Source organism: Sorex araneus, chromosome 2 (genome assembly GCF_027595985.1).
Source record: "Sorex araneus isolate mSorAra2 chromosome 2, mSorAra2.pri, whole genome shotgun sequence".
NCBI lineage: Eukaryota > Metazoa > Chordata > Mammalia > Eulipotyphla > Soricidae > Sorex > Sorex araneus.
Window position 1 is genome coordinate 136,448,898 of NC_073303.1, and position 18,607 is coordinate 136,467,504.

The 18,607-nt window shown below is 43.5% G+C and overlaps 1 protein-coding gene across 2 annotated transcripts in view; it reads left to right on the plus strand.

The window, feature by feature from the left end:
* HSPBAP1 (HSPB1 associated protein 1) overlaps positions 1 to 18,607 on the plus strand; it is a 52,702-nt gene that overhangs the window by 31,575 nt on the left and 2,520 nt on the right. The window contains exons 3-6 of one of the 2 annotated variants that reach the window (XM_012932295.2): positions 735 to 916; positions 8,371 to 8,507; positions 13,980 to 14,151; positions 16,808 to 16,891. In XM_012932295.2, coding sequence (XP_012787749.2) covers positions 735 to 916; positions 8,371 to 8,507; positions 13,980 to 14,151; positions 16,808 to 16,891 — 575 coding nt within the window. The remainder of the gene's footprint in view (positions 1 to 734; positions 917 to 8,370; positions 8,508 to 13,979; positions 14,152 to 16,807; positions 16,892 to 18,607) is intronic. The other variant, XM_055127454.1, reaches the window with a different exon arrangement.

The following is an 18,607-nucleotide window of genomic DNA, read 5'->3' on the forward strand; positions in this document are numbered from 1 at the left end:
GACACTGGTGGTGTGATTGGAATTGGAACAGTGGATTCCTAAAACCATTTAACAGCTTTGTAAATCATAGTGTGTAAATTAAAAAAACAATTTTTTAAAGAACATTTTCAAAAGACTTAAATTTTTTTTTTAATCTGTAGGAACAGTTGTCAAACATTTTGGTTTCAGGATCCATTCACATGAAAATATTATTTGGTACCTCAGGAACTTTTGCTTGCTGTGAATGATATCTAGTGCTACTTACCATATTAGAAATTAAAACTGGACACTTTAAAATATAGGAACATAAGTATCATTCTGCTTGCTGTCAGAGTAGTGGCACCAGTGCATGTCCTAGTGTCCTAGAAAACTACTGAACACTCGATAGGAAGGGTTATCTCAAGTTTTATTATTACAAAGACAGTGTCATAGAAGTGCTGTGAAAATAGGTCAGAACTCAGATTCCTGAAAAGATCTTGGAGAATTGATAATCTGAACTATATCATTGGAGCACTGAATCAGACTATGCCCTTGGTTTTCTGTGATCTGAAGATTAAAACCATGTTTTCCACTTTTATGTTTAATCATGAGCAATGTAGGTATTATAAGTAGTCCTAATTATACAGCAAGTACAAAATTATTTTTTGATGTTAAATGATAGCTCTTTTTTTTTTTAGGTGAAATGATTTACATGAAAAAACTATTTGAGAACTGAGTTCAGTGAGCATTTAAAGTTGGGTTCTCTTACATTGCAGTTCCTCAGTTTGAAACTACATGTAGCTATGTAGAAGCTACACTCGAAGAGTTTCTGACCTGGAACAGTGACCTGTCTAGTATTTACGGACCATTTAGAGATTATAATCGTTCCAAATTCTGGGCTTATGCTGACTATAAGTACTGTGTCAGTCTATTTGAAGACAAGACAGATATTTTCCAGGTAAGTCAATACATTCTTAATAATCATGGTAATAGTCTTTTTCTGGAGAAAAGATTGCGAATTTGAATCTCTTGGTGCTTCTTTCCCTCACAAATAGTTGTGGTTAGTCTTGAGTAGTTTATTCACTCAAACCAAGAGATGTTTAAGTGAACTGTAAGGTATTATCACACAGGTAAGCAGCCTTCATGTTTCAGACAGCTGCTCCTGACTTGACAGTGGTTTTACTTAAGAATTTTGACTTAATGGTGCTTGGAAAAGCAATATAGACTCAGGAGAAAGCCTGATAAGTTTTCAACTGTAAAGATTAGCTGTGAGAATTCATAGTACCATTCTCTTTTTCTCCTTTAGTAGAGTATTCAATAAATTGCCTGAGGTAATAATCACTTTATTCAAAATGGATTTTGTGTGAAATGATTTTGCCCAGCTGGAGGCTGTTGTAAGTTTTCCGGGCGTGTGAAGATTGGCCAGGCAAGCTATGGTGTTGTGTGGGTTAGTTATACCCAATGTACCTTCAATGCACTTTCACACTGTAATACTTTCCATTTGGGAGGCTTTATTGGGACAATCTAGTTGTAACCCCAAGTAAGTCAATGTCAACTATTCCTTTCAACTTAATTTGCCGGTAACAAATTCCCAAGCTCGTTTGGAATATATTAGGGCCATGGATTGTGTATAAAACTTGCTTTAGTCCTAGCATAATGTAAGGTCTTCCTTGTCCCTGAGGCAGGTGGAGGTACAAAGCTGCTTACATGAAACCTTTTTAGAACCCGCGCACCACTCCAGGTGACTGACTGTTGCCATCTGCCCTGCTCTGGAGACTGGCACAGGGTTAGAGCCCGAGGCAGAGTGTGCTGGGTTCCTGAGTTTTGAGGTAGAAGCCAATCAGGGTACTGGAGAGCTTGCCCAAGTAAGAATGTGCCAACTCTCAGCCATGTGTTGACATAACTGACAGAAGTTTGCAGATGACCTTCTCTGAAAGTGTTTTCCGTCTCAGACAGACCGTTTATCTTGTCAGGTGTTTTTTGCAGACTTCCTGCTCTGGTTTCCATGTGTCTTAGGTGCGGGGCTTGAGTGGGAGTAGTTCCAGGAAGCTGTTGGCGGGACTGCCTTGACAGCAGTCAGTCAGGGATCCAAATGCCTGCAGGCTACCCCTCGTCCTTTGTAGAGAGAAGATTTTAACATCACTGAGGGTGTTTTCCTGTCACCCCTCTTCCTGCCAGTCCCCATCTCCCTTCGCAGGGTAGTCTTTGGGCTCCTGAGGAGATAATCATTCAGACTGCATCTTTCCTTTGCACTTTGAGACATGGTGAAGATGCTGATGTACACTTAGTTATCATAGTACAGCTGGCGTTATGATGTAGCTTTACTTTGTTGCATTCCTGAAATGTAGATTTCAAATTTTACTTTTTATTAAAGAAAGGAAGAATATATCACTCGTCCCTTCTGTTAGCTTTGGATGTGTAAATTTTTGCTCATAACTATGAAAGACAGGCATCTGTTTTGGAAACATTCAATAAATGCTTTCAGAACCCAATCAATATGAAATATGTCACTGTCACTGTCATCCCGTTGCTCATTGATTTGCTAGAGCGGGCACCAGTAACGTCTCTATTGTGAGACTTGTTACTATTTTTGGCATATCGAATACGCCACAGGTAGATTGCCAGGCTCTGCCCTGTGGGCAAGATACTTTCGGTTGCTTGCTGGGCTCTCCAAGAGGGGAGGAGGAATCAAACCCAGATCAGCCGCGTGCAAGGCAAATGCTCTACTCGCTGTGCTATTGCTCCAGCCCAATACGAAATATATTTGTATTTATTCATTAAATTAAAAAAAAATAATTTCCCCCTCCCCTTCCTTTTTCATTAATTTTTTATGGGGGGAGGGGGTGCATTTGGGACCACTTCTAGTGTTCAGAAGTTACTCCTGGAAGGATCATATGCAGTTCCAAGGATCATACTGGGTCTGGCTACTTGTAACAAGCGCCTTGCCTTTCAGAAGAGAGGCCCTGGGCTGTCTCTCTCTCTGTTCTCTGCTCCCCCTTTTTAAATTCCTATGACAGTCACCGGTTGTTGCAGCCCTCATGCATGTGGTTGTAAAAACCAAGGATTCCAAATGGCAGTGCCACCAAGATCACTAGTTGTCATGTATGGCAGTGTTTCCCAGGTAAATTTTCATTTTATGTTGTGATCCAGATTGGCTACTGAGAATCAGACCCTGCTAATCATCAGGGCTTGTAATGCCAAAATGTAATAAATCCCAAAATGTAGGTTTTGTTAGTTGTAACGTAGCATATACTATATAACATAGTTATGGGAGCATGTTGAAATGGACCCACGTGGTTAAGTAATAGATAAAGAAGTCAAGTGGCCAGTACTGCTTTCTGATGAAGCGTGTTGCAATGTAAGCACTATGTTTATGCAGGCCTATCTGTGAGGAATGAGTTATCTAAAATCTTTTCAGTTTCACATCCAAAAGAACAAAAGCAACCGCTGTTGGAGAGGATGTGGGGAGAAAGGGACCCTTCTTCACTGCTGGTGGGAATGCCGACTGGTTCAGCCCTTCTGGAAAACAATTTGGACGACTCTCAAAAAATTAGATATTGAATTCCCATTTGACCCAGCAATACCACTGCTGGGAATATATCCCAGAGAGGCAAAAAAGTACAATCGAAACAACATCTGCACATGTATGTTCATCGCAGCACTGTTTACAATAGCCAGAATCTGGAAAAAACCCGAATGCCCCAGAACGGATGACTGGTTGAGGAAACTTTGGTACATCTATACAATGGAATACTATGCAGCTGTTAGAAAAAAGGAGGTCAAGAATTTTGTAGTCAAGTGGATGGGCATGAAAAGTTTCTTGCTGAGTGAAATGAGTCAGAAAGAGAGAGACAGACATAGAAAGATTGCACTCATCTATGGTATATAGAATAACAGAGTGGGAGACTAACACCCAAGAACTGTAGAAATAAGTACCAGGAGGTTGACTCCATGGCTTCGAGGCTGGCCTCACGTTCCGGGGAAAGGTCAACTCAGAGAAGCGATCACCAACTACATTGTAGTCGAAGGCCATGTGGGGGAAGGGAGTTGCGGGCTGAATGAGGGCTAGAGACTGAGCACAGCGGCCACTCAACACCTTTATTGCAAACCACAACAGCTAATTAGAGAGAGAAAACAGAAGGGAATGCCTTGCCACAGTGGCAGGGTGGGGTGGGGGGGAGATGGGATTGGAGAGGGTGGGAGGGACACTGGGTTTACGGGTGGTGGAGAATGGGCACTGGTGAAGGGATGGGTTCCCAAACTTTGTATGAGGGAAGTATAAGCACAAAAGTGTATAATTCTGTAACTGTACCCTCACGGTGATTCTCTAATTAAAAATAAATAAATTAAAAAAAATAAATAAATAAAATCTTTTCAGTTTATTACCTAAGGCAGTTTTCCTAAGGGCAAAGGAGCCTAAAATATTTCTTAATTTATTGTATCATTTAGGTTGTTTGAAATTTCCATTTAAATATTCTTGATAACTTTTACACATAAACATTAATTATATTATTTTTCCTATTTTGAACAATGATAGGTTCCTTTTTAAGTTTAGATGTAAGTCCCAAGATTAGCCATGATAGAATCCAAATGCTGTTTTAAATATGCTATCTGTGAGTGCCCGGGAGTCTGGCCCAGATCTTGGACACTCTGCTACAAGGCCACAGTGTCTGGTGTTGGGTTTGAGGGCCAAGCTTTGGAAGGCCTGTTGACAAAGTGAGGGTAGTTAAGAGGGAAAAAATTGCCAGGAAAGTCAAGTGATGCTGAGTCTAGGTATTAAAAAATAATTAACAGATATGATAGTTTTTCAGGATAATATTTGGCAGAAGAGGAACATACGATTTTCTGTAGAAAGAAAATCTTGGCCCTTATGAAGATAGCCAGGTAATGCAGAACTTTGTGATCTTGGACTCTGGGCTCAACGGGACCTGGGAGCAGAGATCCTCTGCCTGCTTCCCACAATCTTGGCAACCCAGGGATCACACCCATAAGCCACCTCCTGCTGACACCAGATAATCTCCCTGGCCACCCTCCAGAAGTCACGGCTGCTTCTCCCGAAAGGGAGCATAAAATGAAGCCCCCATAACCATGCCACCAGACTCCACACCAGGCTGTTTTCACTTACGGTGCTCCAGAGGAGAGCAGGTGAGCACACTCCCTTCTCCAAGGGACCCAGCCCTGGCAGCTGACCTCCACTACCCAACCCCTGCCACACTCCAGGCCACTTTCTGCCTGCTCAGCCGAGCTTCACACATGAGTGAACATATTCCTAGACTGCGCGGCCACAAAACAGCCACGCAACACATCATCATAAAGGGAAATATATATATAATATGATATATATAATAATATATACCATATATATATTTATGCCTCTCAGAAAGCCCAGTAAGCTACCGAGTGTATCCTGCCTGCATGGCAGAACCTGGCAAGCTCCCTGTGGCGTATTCAAAATGCCAAATACAGTAACAGTAACAGGTCTCATTCCCCTGACCCTGAAAGAGCCTCTCATTGTTGGGAAAGACAAGTAAGGAGAGGCTGCTAAAATCTCAGGGCTGGGATGAATGGAGACATTTATTGGCGCCCACTCGAGTAACTCGATGAACAACAGGATGACAGTGACACAGTGATATGAAGAAAGCAGGAATAGATTTTGCCATGGGTGGGCAGGCAGATGTTGAGTTGTTCTTTTGAGGATGGTCATCATCATCATCATCATCCTGTTGATTGTCGAATTTCTCGAGTGGTCTCAGTAACGTCTCCATTCGTTCTAGCCCTGAGATTTTAGAAACCTCTCTTTACTCATCCTTCCTAGTGATGCTGCATTGGAGGCTCTTTCAGGGTCAGAGGAATGAGACCCAGCTTTGTTACTGATTTTGGCATATGAATACACCATGGGGAGTTTGCCAGGCTCTCCCATGGTATTGAATAGAAATTTCTGGATAGAGATGGTTTCTAAAGACTCTTCCAACTCCTGGAATGGATATGAAACTGGATTCCAGGATGGATCACCCCACTGGTCACCCCCATGGCTTCAGTGATGCAGCAGCCATGGGGCGCTGACTCCTGGCACCCCACCCCGAGTTCAGACTTGGGACTTAGTAAGTACCTGAACTGAACTGGCAAGAAAGCCCCAACTCTCAAAACCGGGCTGGGGGAAGGACAGTGAGAAGTACAGGATTAGTAAATGCTCCTTATTTTCTGACAGATTTCTCTGACTCTATCTCTGCTCCCCAAATCATTCAGCTTTTAACTTTCCCAGCCAATTTGCAGTTGAATTAACCATCCTAAGCTAATTTTCCTTTTTCAGTGCTTTCTATGTTTGGTAAGAAATCAAACACAGAAGCCTCTTGTTACTTTCTTATGTAGTCAAGTCTTCCTTCTGTGGCTCTTTCTGACACTGCTGTAAAATCAGTTCAGTGTTGTTCATCAGCATCCTCCAAGTATATGTAAATGTAGCGCATGATCATATTTGTCAAAGGGGGTTGGCATTTGTTAGCTCCTCAGGTCAGCCTGTGATGTAATTTTTTGTATTCAAACACCTGGCATCATACCAGGTACGTGGTAGATGCTCAGAACTGTTCTTGGTCTAAACCTTTTATCCCTGCTCCCACGCAGCCAGTGTTTTCAGCCCTAACCGAGACAGGGCTTTGGCTATTGAGATTGTGGTGAAAGCTCCCTGCGTGGAGTTTGCCGGTCCTTGGAGCTGCAGCGATGAGCCATATGCATCTACAGCGGCGCTCACCTCACCCCCGCCATGGCATCAGTTATGTGCACATTCTACACTATTTCATCATTCAAAACCACTTAATGGCTTTTCAGAACCCTTTTTATCTGATTGAATATAGCTGTTGGTGGTTTTGCTCTAAACAGGAAATGATTAAAGATAATTATAAAAGAAGTATTAGCATGTGTGGTCATGCTCTACATATATAAATATTACTCATTTATTTCGGAGGGCTTCCTAAGCATTGGTTCAGGGGTGTGGGGGTTTCACTCACAGTGATACTGGCAACCTGCTTGATGGGCCTGGGCTGTGGTACTGCCCAGACCCAGAGATGCTGGAGGCCCAGGGCCATCCCTACCCTGGAAAACCTCAGGGGCTGTGCCCACTAGGACTTGGGGGCCATGTGGTGCCAGGTGCCACACTTGGATCCTGTGCGTGCAAGGCATGTGCCTTGAGCCCTTAGCGATTGATCTCCTAGGCCCCCATTTTGTTTTGTTTTTAAACTGGTAGGAAAAATTCAGACTAAGAAATAAAGAGAAATCTAGTTTTGTCTGGTTCATTAGTATATGTCTTTTTCCTTGCTTATACATATTTTTAATTCTATGAATTTGGGTTTATGTCAGACAACTTTACAGTTGAGATTTTCGTTTAAAGCAGAAACCCCTCTTAAGGGAACAGAGCAGAGCGTTTTATTGTTGAGTGAGAAGCTTTGCTGCCACCCTCAGGTTCCTAAGGAGATACCAGATTGCAGGGACCCTGTGGTTTTGCTGGTTGGTGGTTGATGACTTGGGCTTGCTCCCTCCAAATGACCCGGCAGAGGAGAGCAAAGGCCAAGTATCATGTTGTCTCTCTTAAGGTTCACTGTCCTTATTAATTCATAACTTTCTGGACTATAGCAGAAGTCATCATAGGTAAGTTTTCCAAAACATTTATTGTAGTCCACTCATTACCAATCTGGAAACTCTGATTGGTAGGTGTGAGCTAGAGTCCAGCATCTGTAGTTACATAGTTATATATAGGAAGTCATATGTGTCTATATATATTTTTTTTATAGCTGTATGTAGCTATATATACTTATATGTGCGTCTACAGTTACAAACAATGATAACTCAGATACCCTAGGGGAAAACTTATTTTTGTGTGGTGGTTGAAATGCAGAAAACTGAATATACTTGGGCATCAAAATATCTATACTTCTCTTCAGGGAATTAGACTTTCTGGCTTCCTGAGTTGTACCTTAAAGATACTTGAAATACTTCTACTTCCATTGTAGTCACTGTTTCTGCTACCTAAAACACTTTCCCCCGAGATAACTGCACCACTCTATCTGGTCTGTTGTTTGTCTGTCTCAAATATCTATTATAAAAGCTTTAGCTGGTCAGATATTTTTCTCTGCTTTCTTCATTGGGTTATCACACACTTCTGAACAGTGCCTCTTGTGTCGTAAACTTTGGATAAGTATTTGTTGAATAACTGACTAATGAAATAAGTTAGATATATTATTGGTTAAAAAATCTTTTAGACTGCTCTAGAACCCTAATCTTCTGTCTAATCCATAGCAATAGAGTAATAATACTGTGTTTTCCATGAGTATTGTTAAGTGCCAAAATGTTCACATGTAAATGTGCAAACATATAGAGGAATTGGCTGGTTCTTGATGAACTGTAAATCTATTTTCAAAACAGGATGTAATATGGTCTGATTTTGGATTTCCTGGAAGAAATGGACGAGAAAGTACATTGTGGATCGGCTCCCTAGGGTCCCATACACCCTGTCACCTGGACTCCTATGGTTGCAACTTGGTGTTCCAGGTACAAGGAAGGTAATACACATGAGCATGCGTGAGAGATGTGTGCATATGTGAATCTGTGTATATGTCTGTATGTATATGAGTATGTGTGTTGCAAGAATTAGTAACAGGAAGGTAGTAGAACCCGAAGGTTTTTCCAAGCTCCATCCCATCCTCACGATTTAACCTGTGCTTCAGTTTTCTCCTTTGTGAAGTGAAGAGAATGATTTTTAATGGAGAGGCTTGGGAAATAACTTAAAGGACTCACATGCATAGACCCCGAGTTTTTAATCGCCTCCTGCCTTGCCTCTGAGGATGTCAGGGTGTTCCGCTGGTGGCCCTGAGCACTGGAGCATTGAACCATCAGGCCAAGTATTTGTGGGAAAGCTCTGGGCCCCCTGGGTATTGCTTGGGAGGCGCCCCACCCTAATATTTTTTGTTGAAGTAACAATGATGTATAACATCATGTAATTTTATTATACAAAAAAGTAATTTTATTATATATATATTATACAGTATATTAATATATATTATATGTAATTTTATTATACAAAATTATACAGCATTAAGAAGGGAGCAATTTATTGATGGAGGTAACATTGATTCATAAGACTAAATGTTTTTATTTGAGGGGTACATGTAGGATAACATAGCACTAGGTAGTTTAGGTTTATTGGGTTACTCCCGTTACAGTGCTCCTATTCCTCTTTGTTTATTTGTAGCTTCTTTCTTAGTGTTTTGTAATGTTTTTCTCTTCTTCTTGAGTCCTTTGCATAGTTTATTCATAGCAAGTCCTTTTTGTATGGACACAGGAAGACTTAACAAATGTTATGCTTTTGTAACCTGGGAGTCATTTGACTCTACATGACATTTTCCTCCACGGCATCTGTTCTCTTGACCTAAGCCTCAGCTGCCCTTACTTCCTACCACCCCCAAAGCACGGTTCTGACATGGGACAAGAAGGACCCAGGGCAAGCGGTGAGTTGTGTGCTACCCTGGCATCAAGATGGGCCTGGCCTAAGTGCCTAATGCTTAACTATAAGTTAAGAGCTTGATCATGGACAAATGCTGTCATGATCCAAACAGTGATAACTAGATTTGGACCCTGCTAGGGTGAGGAATGATTAATCTGGCCTGAGTGCTGTGGTCTGAGCCTGTGGCAAGATGTTGCCAGGAGAGCTGCCTTGCAAACCTCAATGTATCTCTTGCTATGTCCATACAAAAATAACTAGTATTAAGATGTTAGTTAATAAGTTCCTGGACTAAGGAAAAGAAAAAAACCTTAAGGGTGAGGAAGGGCTTTGGAATGCCCTGCCCTCAGGAAGGGCTTTCTTATGTTGATTTTGCTACCTGGCTGGGTGTAGCCTAGAAGGCAAGATGGGGGAGAGAAGGAGGAGAGATGAGAGAAGCCAGAAAGAAGCGGCAGTTGATCCAGAGAGAGGACGGAGCTGGGAGTGCGGGAGATGAGAAAGGTGGAAGATTGAATAAACGGTAACTAATCAGCAACCAGCTTGGTCCTCGTTCTTCCTTCACCTTTCCTTGACCACCGGCCGTTCCGATCCGGTCCACACACTGCGGTACCAGGGAACCGAACGCGGGCGGTGAGACAGAGCCGCCCGGAGAGCCCTCGAGTGCACTCGCCCCTCGGCGAGCCTTAGTTTTTTACAGGGTACAGTGATGCATCACCTGGTATACTGTTAGAAAACAGTCACTTTCCACCAAAGGCCATTGACACCTCCCTCCACTGCCCATTTCATTCCTCTAGTATTTTATTGTTCTAATTTGCATTCAATAAGGGAGGACTTCCATTGGTGGTTTCCTGGTGTGTCCCTGAGCCAGTCAGGATTACCTCAGAAAGGTAATACTAGCGGCCTCAAGCTAGTACAACAGGTAATGCCCTTGTCTCGCTTCTGGCTGACCTTGATTCAGTGCCCAGAACTGCATAAGGTTTCCTGAGCACAGAAACAGGAGAGGTGGAAGGTGGGGAAGAGTGATACTAGAATTCCTTGGAGTCCTGTCCAAGTTCAGTGAGACCACTCTGCATTTTGCCATTTTACAAAGAATCTATTTTGTAGTATTTTGTTTGTTTGTTTTTTGCTTTTTGGGTCACACTAGGCATGGGGTTATTTCTGGCTCTACACTCAGGAATTACTCCTGGCGGTGCTCAGGGGATCATATGGGATACTGGGAATCGAACCAGGATCAGCTGCGTGAAAGCCAAATGCCCTACTCACTGTACTATTGTTCTAGCCCCTATTTTGTAGTTTTCATATATGTATTAAAAAAATAGGACTACCCTTTCTTTCTGCCTAAATATATATAAGCAGAGCAATTTGTTCGAATAGGGAGGTTCTAGTACTATCCTCAAGCCTTTGAGAGTAAGGCAGAGAGAATTACCAGACCAGATGGTATTTAGGACCCCTGCCAACTTCTGTATTTTAGTTTGTACCTTTCAGAGACACAATGCAGTATGTGGTGCTCAGGGCTTCCTCTGGGATCACTTCTGGTGGGAGCAAGGAGACCATGTGTGTGGTAGTTCCAGGGACCCACCCTGGTTTGGCCAGTGCCAGGAAGTGCCCTTCCTGCTGTACTGTCATTCCTGCCCTTAGGTCAGTTTTTATCTCCATCTGTCTCTGAATCCTCGAGCTCGGCCACAGCCAGCTGACTCCAGGCTTACCCTTGGCTCTACACTCAGGTATCACTCTGGGTGAAGCTCCTGGAACCCGTGTGGTGCGGGGGGTTAAACCCGATTATCTGCATACACGCAAGCGTGCTGCCCACGGTACTTTCTCTCCAGCCAGAACCCTAAGCCTTTATTCATATAAGGACTAAATCAAGAGCTAATGCTCTTTACAGTGTGAGGTTTTAGGAATTTAATGGTAGTGCTTAATTCATTTGCTTTTTTCTGGTCTTTGGGGACACTTGCAGGGATATTTGGCCCATATGGGGGAAAAAGACGCTTTGTACAATCTCTTAGATCCTTTAGCCACAAATATCCAAGAAAAGTCATGATTTCACATGCAAAAGTGCCCACTCAGAAAACTATTAAAATGTTCTAAGGTAGTTTATTTCTTGATTCATTCATTAGGTCCTTGTTAAAGGGCCTAAAACTTCTCAGAAGCATTACTGCAATTGCTCCCTGCACTGGTAAAGTGAATTTTCCCACCCTACATTTGTTAAGAGTGGGCATCGTTTGAAGCAGCTGGTTTCCATATGTTCAGAATCAGGAAATAAGTCCCCCAAATCCAATTTGGGAAAACACAAAATTAACAATCGTTTTAATTTATCTTTGTAATGGAACTTTCTATTTTTTTAACCTCAGCTCTTGAGTAATGAAACTAGTATTCTAGCTTTGCAGTTTCCACATATTGCATGACTGCATTCGTACTGCATTGACTTCAGATCCTGATTCACAGGAAATGTAATGTGGCTTAAGCGGTAGAAAACGGGCCGTTCAGAGCGAGGCCTGGGTCTGCTCCCTGAGCCGCCCTGACTGATGCTGTGGGAGGTGGAAATGTGCTCAGTTTGGATGGTCCTTTGGGAAACAGCCATGGTGTGGGGAGGGGCCAGGCCCAGAGCTGTGGGGGATCTGCACCCTCTCTCTGGCCTCCCGCTAGCCGTTGGCCCAGTGGTCCACACTGAGAAGCACCAGGTCCCTCTCCACTGGATGTCTCCTGAGATTTTTTCCAGCTCTGACATCCTACACATGCCAAGTGCCAAAAATTCTCCCACGTTATTCCTAGGTTTGGTGAAGTAGTGGCACTTTACCATGTATAAAGCAAACAAGACTTTTGTGTGGAAATGCAGCAAGTGGCAGCCAGTTCTGAGAAGTCAGGGTACCCTCCCGTGCTCCGGGGTCACGAGAGTGTCCGACTTCTTGCCTCAGAGCTGGGTTTCTGTTCCCTTTGCCCTGTGCTTCCCCATGGCGTTGCTGCTTTGTGTCTTGCCTTCCCTCTTTCACACTTCTCTCTCCTTTGCCTGAGATGTCTTCTCTCAACTTCCTGGAAGTTTGCATAAGTCTAGTGTTTAAGTGATTGAAGATTTACCACATTCGTATTTCAAACATTTTGAAGTGTTGAAGCATTTTATAGGGTTTTGTTTGTCTTGTTTTGTCTTTAAATGAGATTGAAAAAAACAAACTCGTTAACCTGAGAGTGAGGTGGAGAAATGGGCTGCGCCAACTGTGGGGAGAGACTTCTGCTGTGTTGGTCAAGCAGCTCCATGTTTATTCCATCCTGGCTTTTGTAGTTTCTCAGAGAAAAAGGGATTTAGAGAGACCCTCTCCCACTGTTGGTGGGCATGACACCTGGGTCACCCTCTATAGAAAGCGATATGGAGATTTAAAAAAAATAGGAACTTCACATGACCCAGAGCCTCCACTCCCCAGTCACAAAACATTAATTTGAAAGGATAAATGCACACCTATGTTCATTGCAGCTCTTAGTACAGTAGCCAGGATGTGGAATCAACCCAAATGCCCAACTATAGTTAATGAGTCAAGGAGTTGTGGTACATATAAGCAATGCAATACTATGTGGCTCTGAGAAAGAACAAAAGCACGCTATTTGCTACAACATTGATGGAACTAGAGGGCATCTTGTTGAGTGAAGTTACTCAAAAGGAATGGGACAGATACAGAATCTCCCTTATACATTGGACTGAAAGATACCCGGCAGTATAGCAACAAAGGGCCAGAGGCAACACAGCAGGAAAATTGATTCACAAAACTGAGTTTGGGGGCTTACGGGTTTGAGAGGAGAGGTGTTTGGGGAGGGAGGTGGATATATTGGTGATTGGTATGGTTTGGATTATGTACATGTGAAACCATCAGTAACAGTATTGTAAATCATAGTACCACGAATTTCTTAAGAAAGAGCCTTGAAAAATGAGTATTGCTATTTAGTATAGTCTTATTCCAGAGACTGCCAGTCTGGACTCGTTTCATGGTGTGTGTGTGTGTGTGTGTGTGTGTGTGTGTGTGTGTGTTGGTGTGTGTGTGTTGTGTGTGTGTGTGTGTCATATCGAATAACTTGTGTGACTCTGAGTTCACGTTACTGTGAGCATGTGTGCAAGCATCACAACTAAAGTATATATACAACCTAAGCAAGAAGAAATCTAGCGATTATTTGGTGAATCGCACTATGGTCTACAGACCTTTGGAGGGTGGAGTTTCCTCTGAGGAGCTGTAGAATCAAGGATAGAAATGGTTTATGAAGCGACTTGATTTGTTATTCGATAGATCATATAAACTAGATTGTATCCATACCCTAGCAACAAAGAACTGTCCCAGGGTGTCATGAGACCTCTAGTTGTTCTCCTCCCTCTGCCAGGTGATGCAGAGAAGATTCCAGCAGCAGTGAAAGGGGGCAGGGGAGCACTGGGGCTGCTCCTGCAGCCCTTGAGGCCTGAATGACGTGAGCAAAAGGAACACAGCTGCTACTGCCTTCTGACCTACTTTGTCTCAACTTCAGACTCTCACTGGCACTTTCTCTCTCTGTTAATTAGGAAAAGATGGCATCTCTTTCCTCCTGAGGACACTCCTTTCCTTTATCCAACTAGAATCCCTTATGAAGAATCCAGCGTGTTCAGTAAAATCAGTGTTACCAATCCTGATTTAAAGCGTTTTCCTCAGTTCTGGAAAGCTCGAAGGCATGTGGTCATTCTGCACCCAGGACAGGTAATGGAGGCTGGAAACACTCCTGGGGTCCACGGACCTCCAGGCTTAGCTTCTGCCAAGTTCCCGTGCCCTGTGCAAAAGAGCATGGTCTCCTTCCCTGCTGCTTTCCTTGTTGGGATTATTCTGGTGAAAAAGGACAGTGTCAGGCACGGGGACCCGAGTAAGTATGGGACATTAGTTCACAGTATCTGCTCAGCACAGACACATAAGGCTTGGAGATGCCGTAGATAGCGCACCTGCGAGTGAGTGAACCAAGGACTGGGCACTGCTTCTCCTGACACTCTCTGAAACGTCCCACAGGTATTGCAGTTAGAGCTGCTCCCCAGGGGGACAGGCCCTGCAGCAGGGCTGTGTCTGCTGCTGTGCAACATTCAGGTTTCATGCCCTTCTCGCTCCCTCCCCTGCCTGTGTCCTTGCGGCTGTCTTCTCTCTGGCTTGCTTCCTGCTTCCTGCCCAGTGCTTGGTTGCCACTCCCTACTTGGCACTTCCTCCAGCCCTGGACAGCCACCAGATATATATGTGTGTGTGTGTGTGTGTGTGTGTGTGTGTGTGTGTGTGTGTGTGTGTGTGTGTGTGTGTGTGTGTGTGTGTGTGTAATGTGGACACATTTGTATGGCAAGTGAGCTTTTGTATCTGGCATCTTGCACAGAATAGTGTTCTCTCTCATGTTATAAATGTCATGAGTGTTTTATTTCTTTTCAGGGCAGAATACATTCTGTTGCTGTAGTATTCCTTATAAATGGATATATATCTTATTAATGTTTGGGAATAATTTTAATCATAAATACACAAACACCAATAAATATATGAAGAAAATACATTTTATTCTTTCAGTTGATGGACATTTGGATTGTTTCTGCTTCTTAGCTGCCACAAATCTTGATAATAAGAACAATTGTGTACAGGTTTATGTATGAACGTATGTTTTCTGCCTGAGAATGGAACTACTGGTCATATGATATCTCAGTGTTTAACATTTTGAGAACTGCCAAATTGTTTTTCACAGCACCTTTACCATTTTTCAGCCTGGTACCAATGTATGAGGGTTTACATCCCATTAATAATGCTGTTTTTCAGTATTCTTATTACTATTGATAATCATTATTGCCTTGTGAGGTGTTAAGTGTTTTTTTTTTTAATTTGGGGGGGAGGGGCTATGCTCAGGGCTTACTCCTGGCCGTGATCAGTGATCAGATCCCCCTGGCTGTGCTCAGGACCATGTGCAGTGCAAGACCGTACCCCCTGTAATGTCTCTCTGGCCCTCGGAATTAATTTTTTTATTTCAATTTTAAGAGACACATTTGAGTGAGTGGTGCTGTCTTTTGCGCCATTTTTCTTAAGTTCTTTTGATGCCTAATACATAGTAAAATGATTCTCTTACCACTTTATTTGAAGTGTAATCTGTATAAGACATTCATAATGAATAAATGGAATTCAGTGATGACTCAGTGATAACAAATGACAATTGGTGACTCAATTCAGTGCTGAGTTCTCCTAAAATAACCCCTCCTCACTCCCAGCTTCACCTCACTCAGAACAAGTGCCCCCAGTTTCCGAACTCAGAAGCCCTGAGGCTTGGAATCCCCTCATCAGCTCCACTCGGCTTTCTTTAGAAACCTCCCCGAGCCTGGACGGAAGCAGCCCTCTGCCTGACTGCTGCCAGTGTGGGCTGCGCCTTCCTGTTTCATGATGCGTGTTGAATTCCTGGGTCGTGCAGGAATCTCTTGTCCTTCCGACTCTCACATAATGTCACTGTTTGCCCCCCAGCCCCAATTCATTTTCAGTCAACCCTGATGCCAGTAGGACACAATTCAGATTCTTCATGGAAGCCGGGGCCTTCCATGGCCCTGACCCTGTCCTCCAGCCCTCTCTCCCGTTTCCCCCTCAGACTGGAAACACGGTCCCGTGCACTTCTTCTTTGCCTGCACTTCTGCTCCCTCCTGACACCTTCTCCTTTTCTAAGCTCTCTTCTGCCCTGTTGGAACAACACTTGCAGTTTGTCCTGCATTTCTCCTCCAACTGACATTGTCTACTCCGCAGACTCGCCAACACTGTAAAGTCACTGTCTGCATGATCTCTGGTCGGTCAGATTCCAGAGGACTAGGATATGAAAGGACTGAAGCTAGCTCCTCTACTTTTCTTACCCCGTTCTCAGAATGCATGATCTGTGTTGTCATGGAAAAAAGGAAAAGCTGAAAATTCAGACCCTTTCCCAAGATTTACATACATGCATGTGGAGGAGGTTAAGAATTCAGGTGAATGGATATTGGAGAACCTAGCAGTATTCTTTATTGAACACATGTGAATTTATGAATAAAAAAAGGATTGTGGGGCTAGAGTGATAGCACAGCGGGTAGGGCATTTGCCTTGCATGTGGCTAACCCGGGTTCGATTCCCAGCATCCCATATGGTCCTCTGAGCACCGCCAGGAGTGATTCCTGAGTGCATGAGCCACGAGTAACCCCTGAGCATCACCGGGTGTGACCCAAAAAGAAAAAAAGGGGGTGGGGAGATTATCCGAATGTTCTTATTTCCCTTTCTTGCAGCAGTATTTCTACAAACTTATTTTTCCCTAGCTGCTTCAGTTAGAATCTGATTTTAACAAAACAGCAAAACTTCCCTGTTCTTGTGGTCATCGTTTTTGTTTGATTTTCAGGTTTTGCTTGTTCCCAGACACTGGTGGCATTACGTTGAATCCATTGACCCTGTCACTGTCAGTATCAATTCGTGGATTGAACTGGTACGATTTTGGTTTTGTTTTTAAATAAATGTAATACCTGCCTTTAAGGGTCACAAAGCCTGTCTGTGAAAACTACCTGGGTTTGATGTGCTACCATTTCTGGGTTCTATGCTCAGCTGAGGGAAACTTTGATGGAAATAGGATTGTTAGTGACATGCCCCTCCCACTCTTTTTATTATTATTGAATCACCGTGAGATACAGTTACAAAGCTGTCATGTTTGAGTTTCAGTCATACGCTGATCAAACACCCAACCCTACACCAGTGTAAATTTTCCACCACCAATGTCCCCAGTATCTCCCCCCAAGCCTACCCCCCTCCCCCTCTTTAAGGCACACAGTGGGCCCAGGGGTCGGTGTGCCGAGTCCTCTTAGCAAGTTGTTAGGAGAATTGTATTGAGCCTGGCTGGTCTGCTTGACATGTCCCATGTGGTAGCCCCGTTCCACACCCCTTGGGCTGGAACTGCCTGTCCTTGGGAAGGGTCCCTGTGAGCTGGCTGCCGCTTCCTCTCCCTGCCAAGTTGCTCATCTGTGTGGAAAGCCAGAGCTCACCTCCCCACTTGTGACCACACCGAGTCATTTCTGAAATGACACACGAATTTTTCTTCTTCTGTCTTTGAAACTAAGTCACTGCTCTGTGCCTCCTTTAATTTCCTTTTATAATCTAGAAGCCTGTCCCGTCCCACGGGACTTGTTCAACATGGGTAACTGGGAGAGGGTTCGAGAGTGAAAAGGAGACAGACGCAAGGAGAAAGAGACAGACACAGACAGATACAAGAATGGGAGCAAGCTCCAACTTTATTTCTCCTAAGCTAGTCTTTTATAATTGATTATATGAGGAAGTGGGCAGAATGGGGGAATAGCAAAGAATGCAAACGTTAAACAAAACTAGATGTGGACCCTGGTGGCAGTTTCTCTGGGCATTGTTCTGCAACCTTTCCCAAGAAGCGGTTGTTCCTAGTTACAGGTCAGTTTGTACTGACATATTGGTTCCCAGGCATAGGTTTCTGGCTGTTCCCAGGCATTGATTCCCGGCAGAAACCGTTAGATTTTTTATGTTTTCTCTTGTCCAGATTTCTTATTTTTGTCCTATCTTTCTAGTCTAGGCAGTTAATAATTAAAGATCTACAAAATACAGAAAGCCCATGGAATGGGAAAAATTGTTTATCCGGTATCCATTAGATGGGGCTTAATATCCAGTATATACAAGACACAAGTAGAACTTTACAAAAATAAAACCTCCAACCCCATCAAAAATGGGGAGAGGAAATGAACAGAAACGTCCTCAAAAAAAGGGGGGGGGGCAGGAGTGATAGCAAAGCAGGTAAGGCGTTTGCCTTGCACTCTGCCGACCGGGGTTCGATCCCTGGCATCCCATATGGTCCCCCAAGCACCGCCAGGAGTAATTCCTGAGTGCAAAGCCAGGAGTAACCCCTGAGCATCGCTGGGTGTGACCCAAAAAGCAAAAAAAAAAAAATTTGAGATGGTCAAAAGGCACATGAAAAAATGCCCCTCGGCACTAATCATCAGAGAGATGCCAATCAAAACAACAATGAGATATCATCTCACACCACAGAGACTGGCACACATCAAAGAGAACAAGAACAACCTGTGCTGGTGCAAATATGGGGAGAAAGGGACTCTCTTTCACTGTTGGTGGGAATGCTGACTGGTCCAGCCTTTCTGAAAAACAATATGGATATTCCTCCAAACACTAG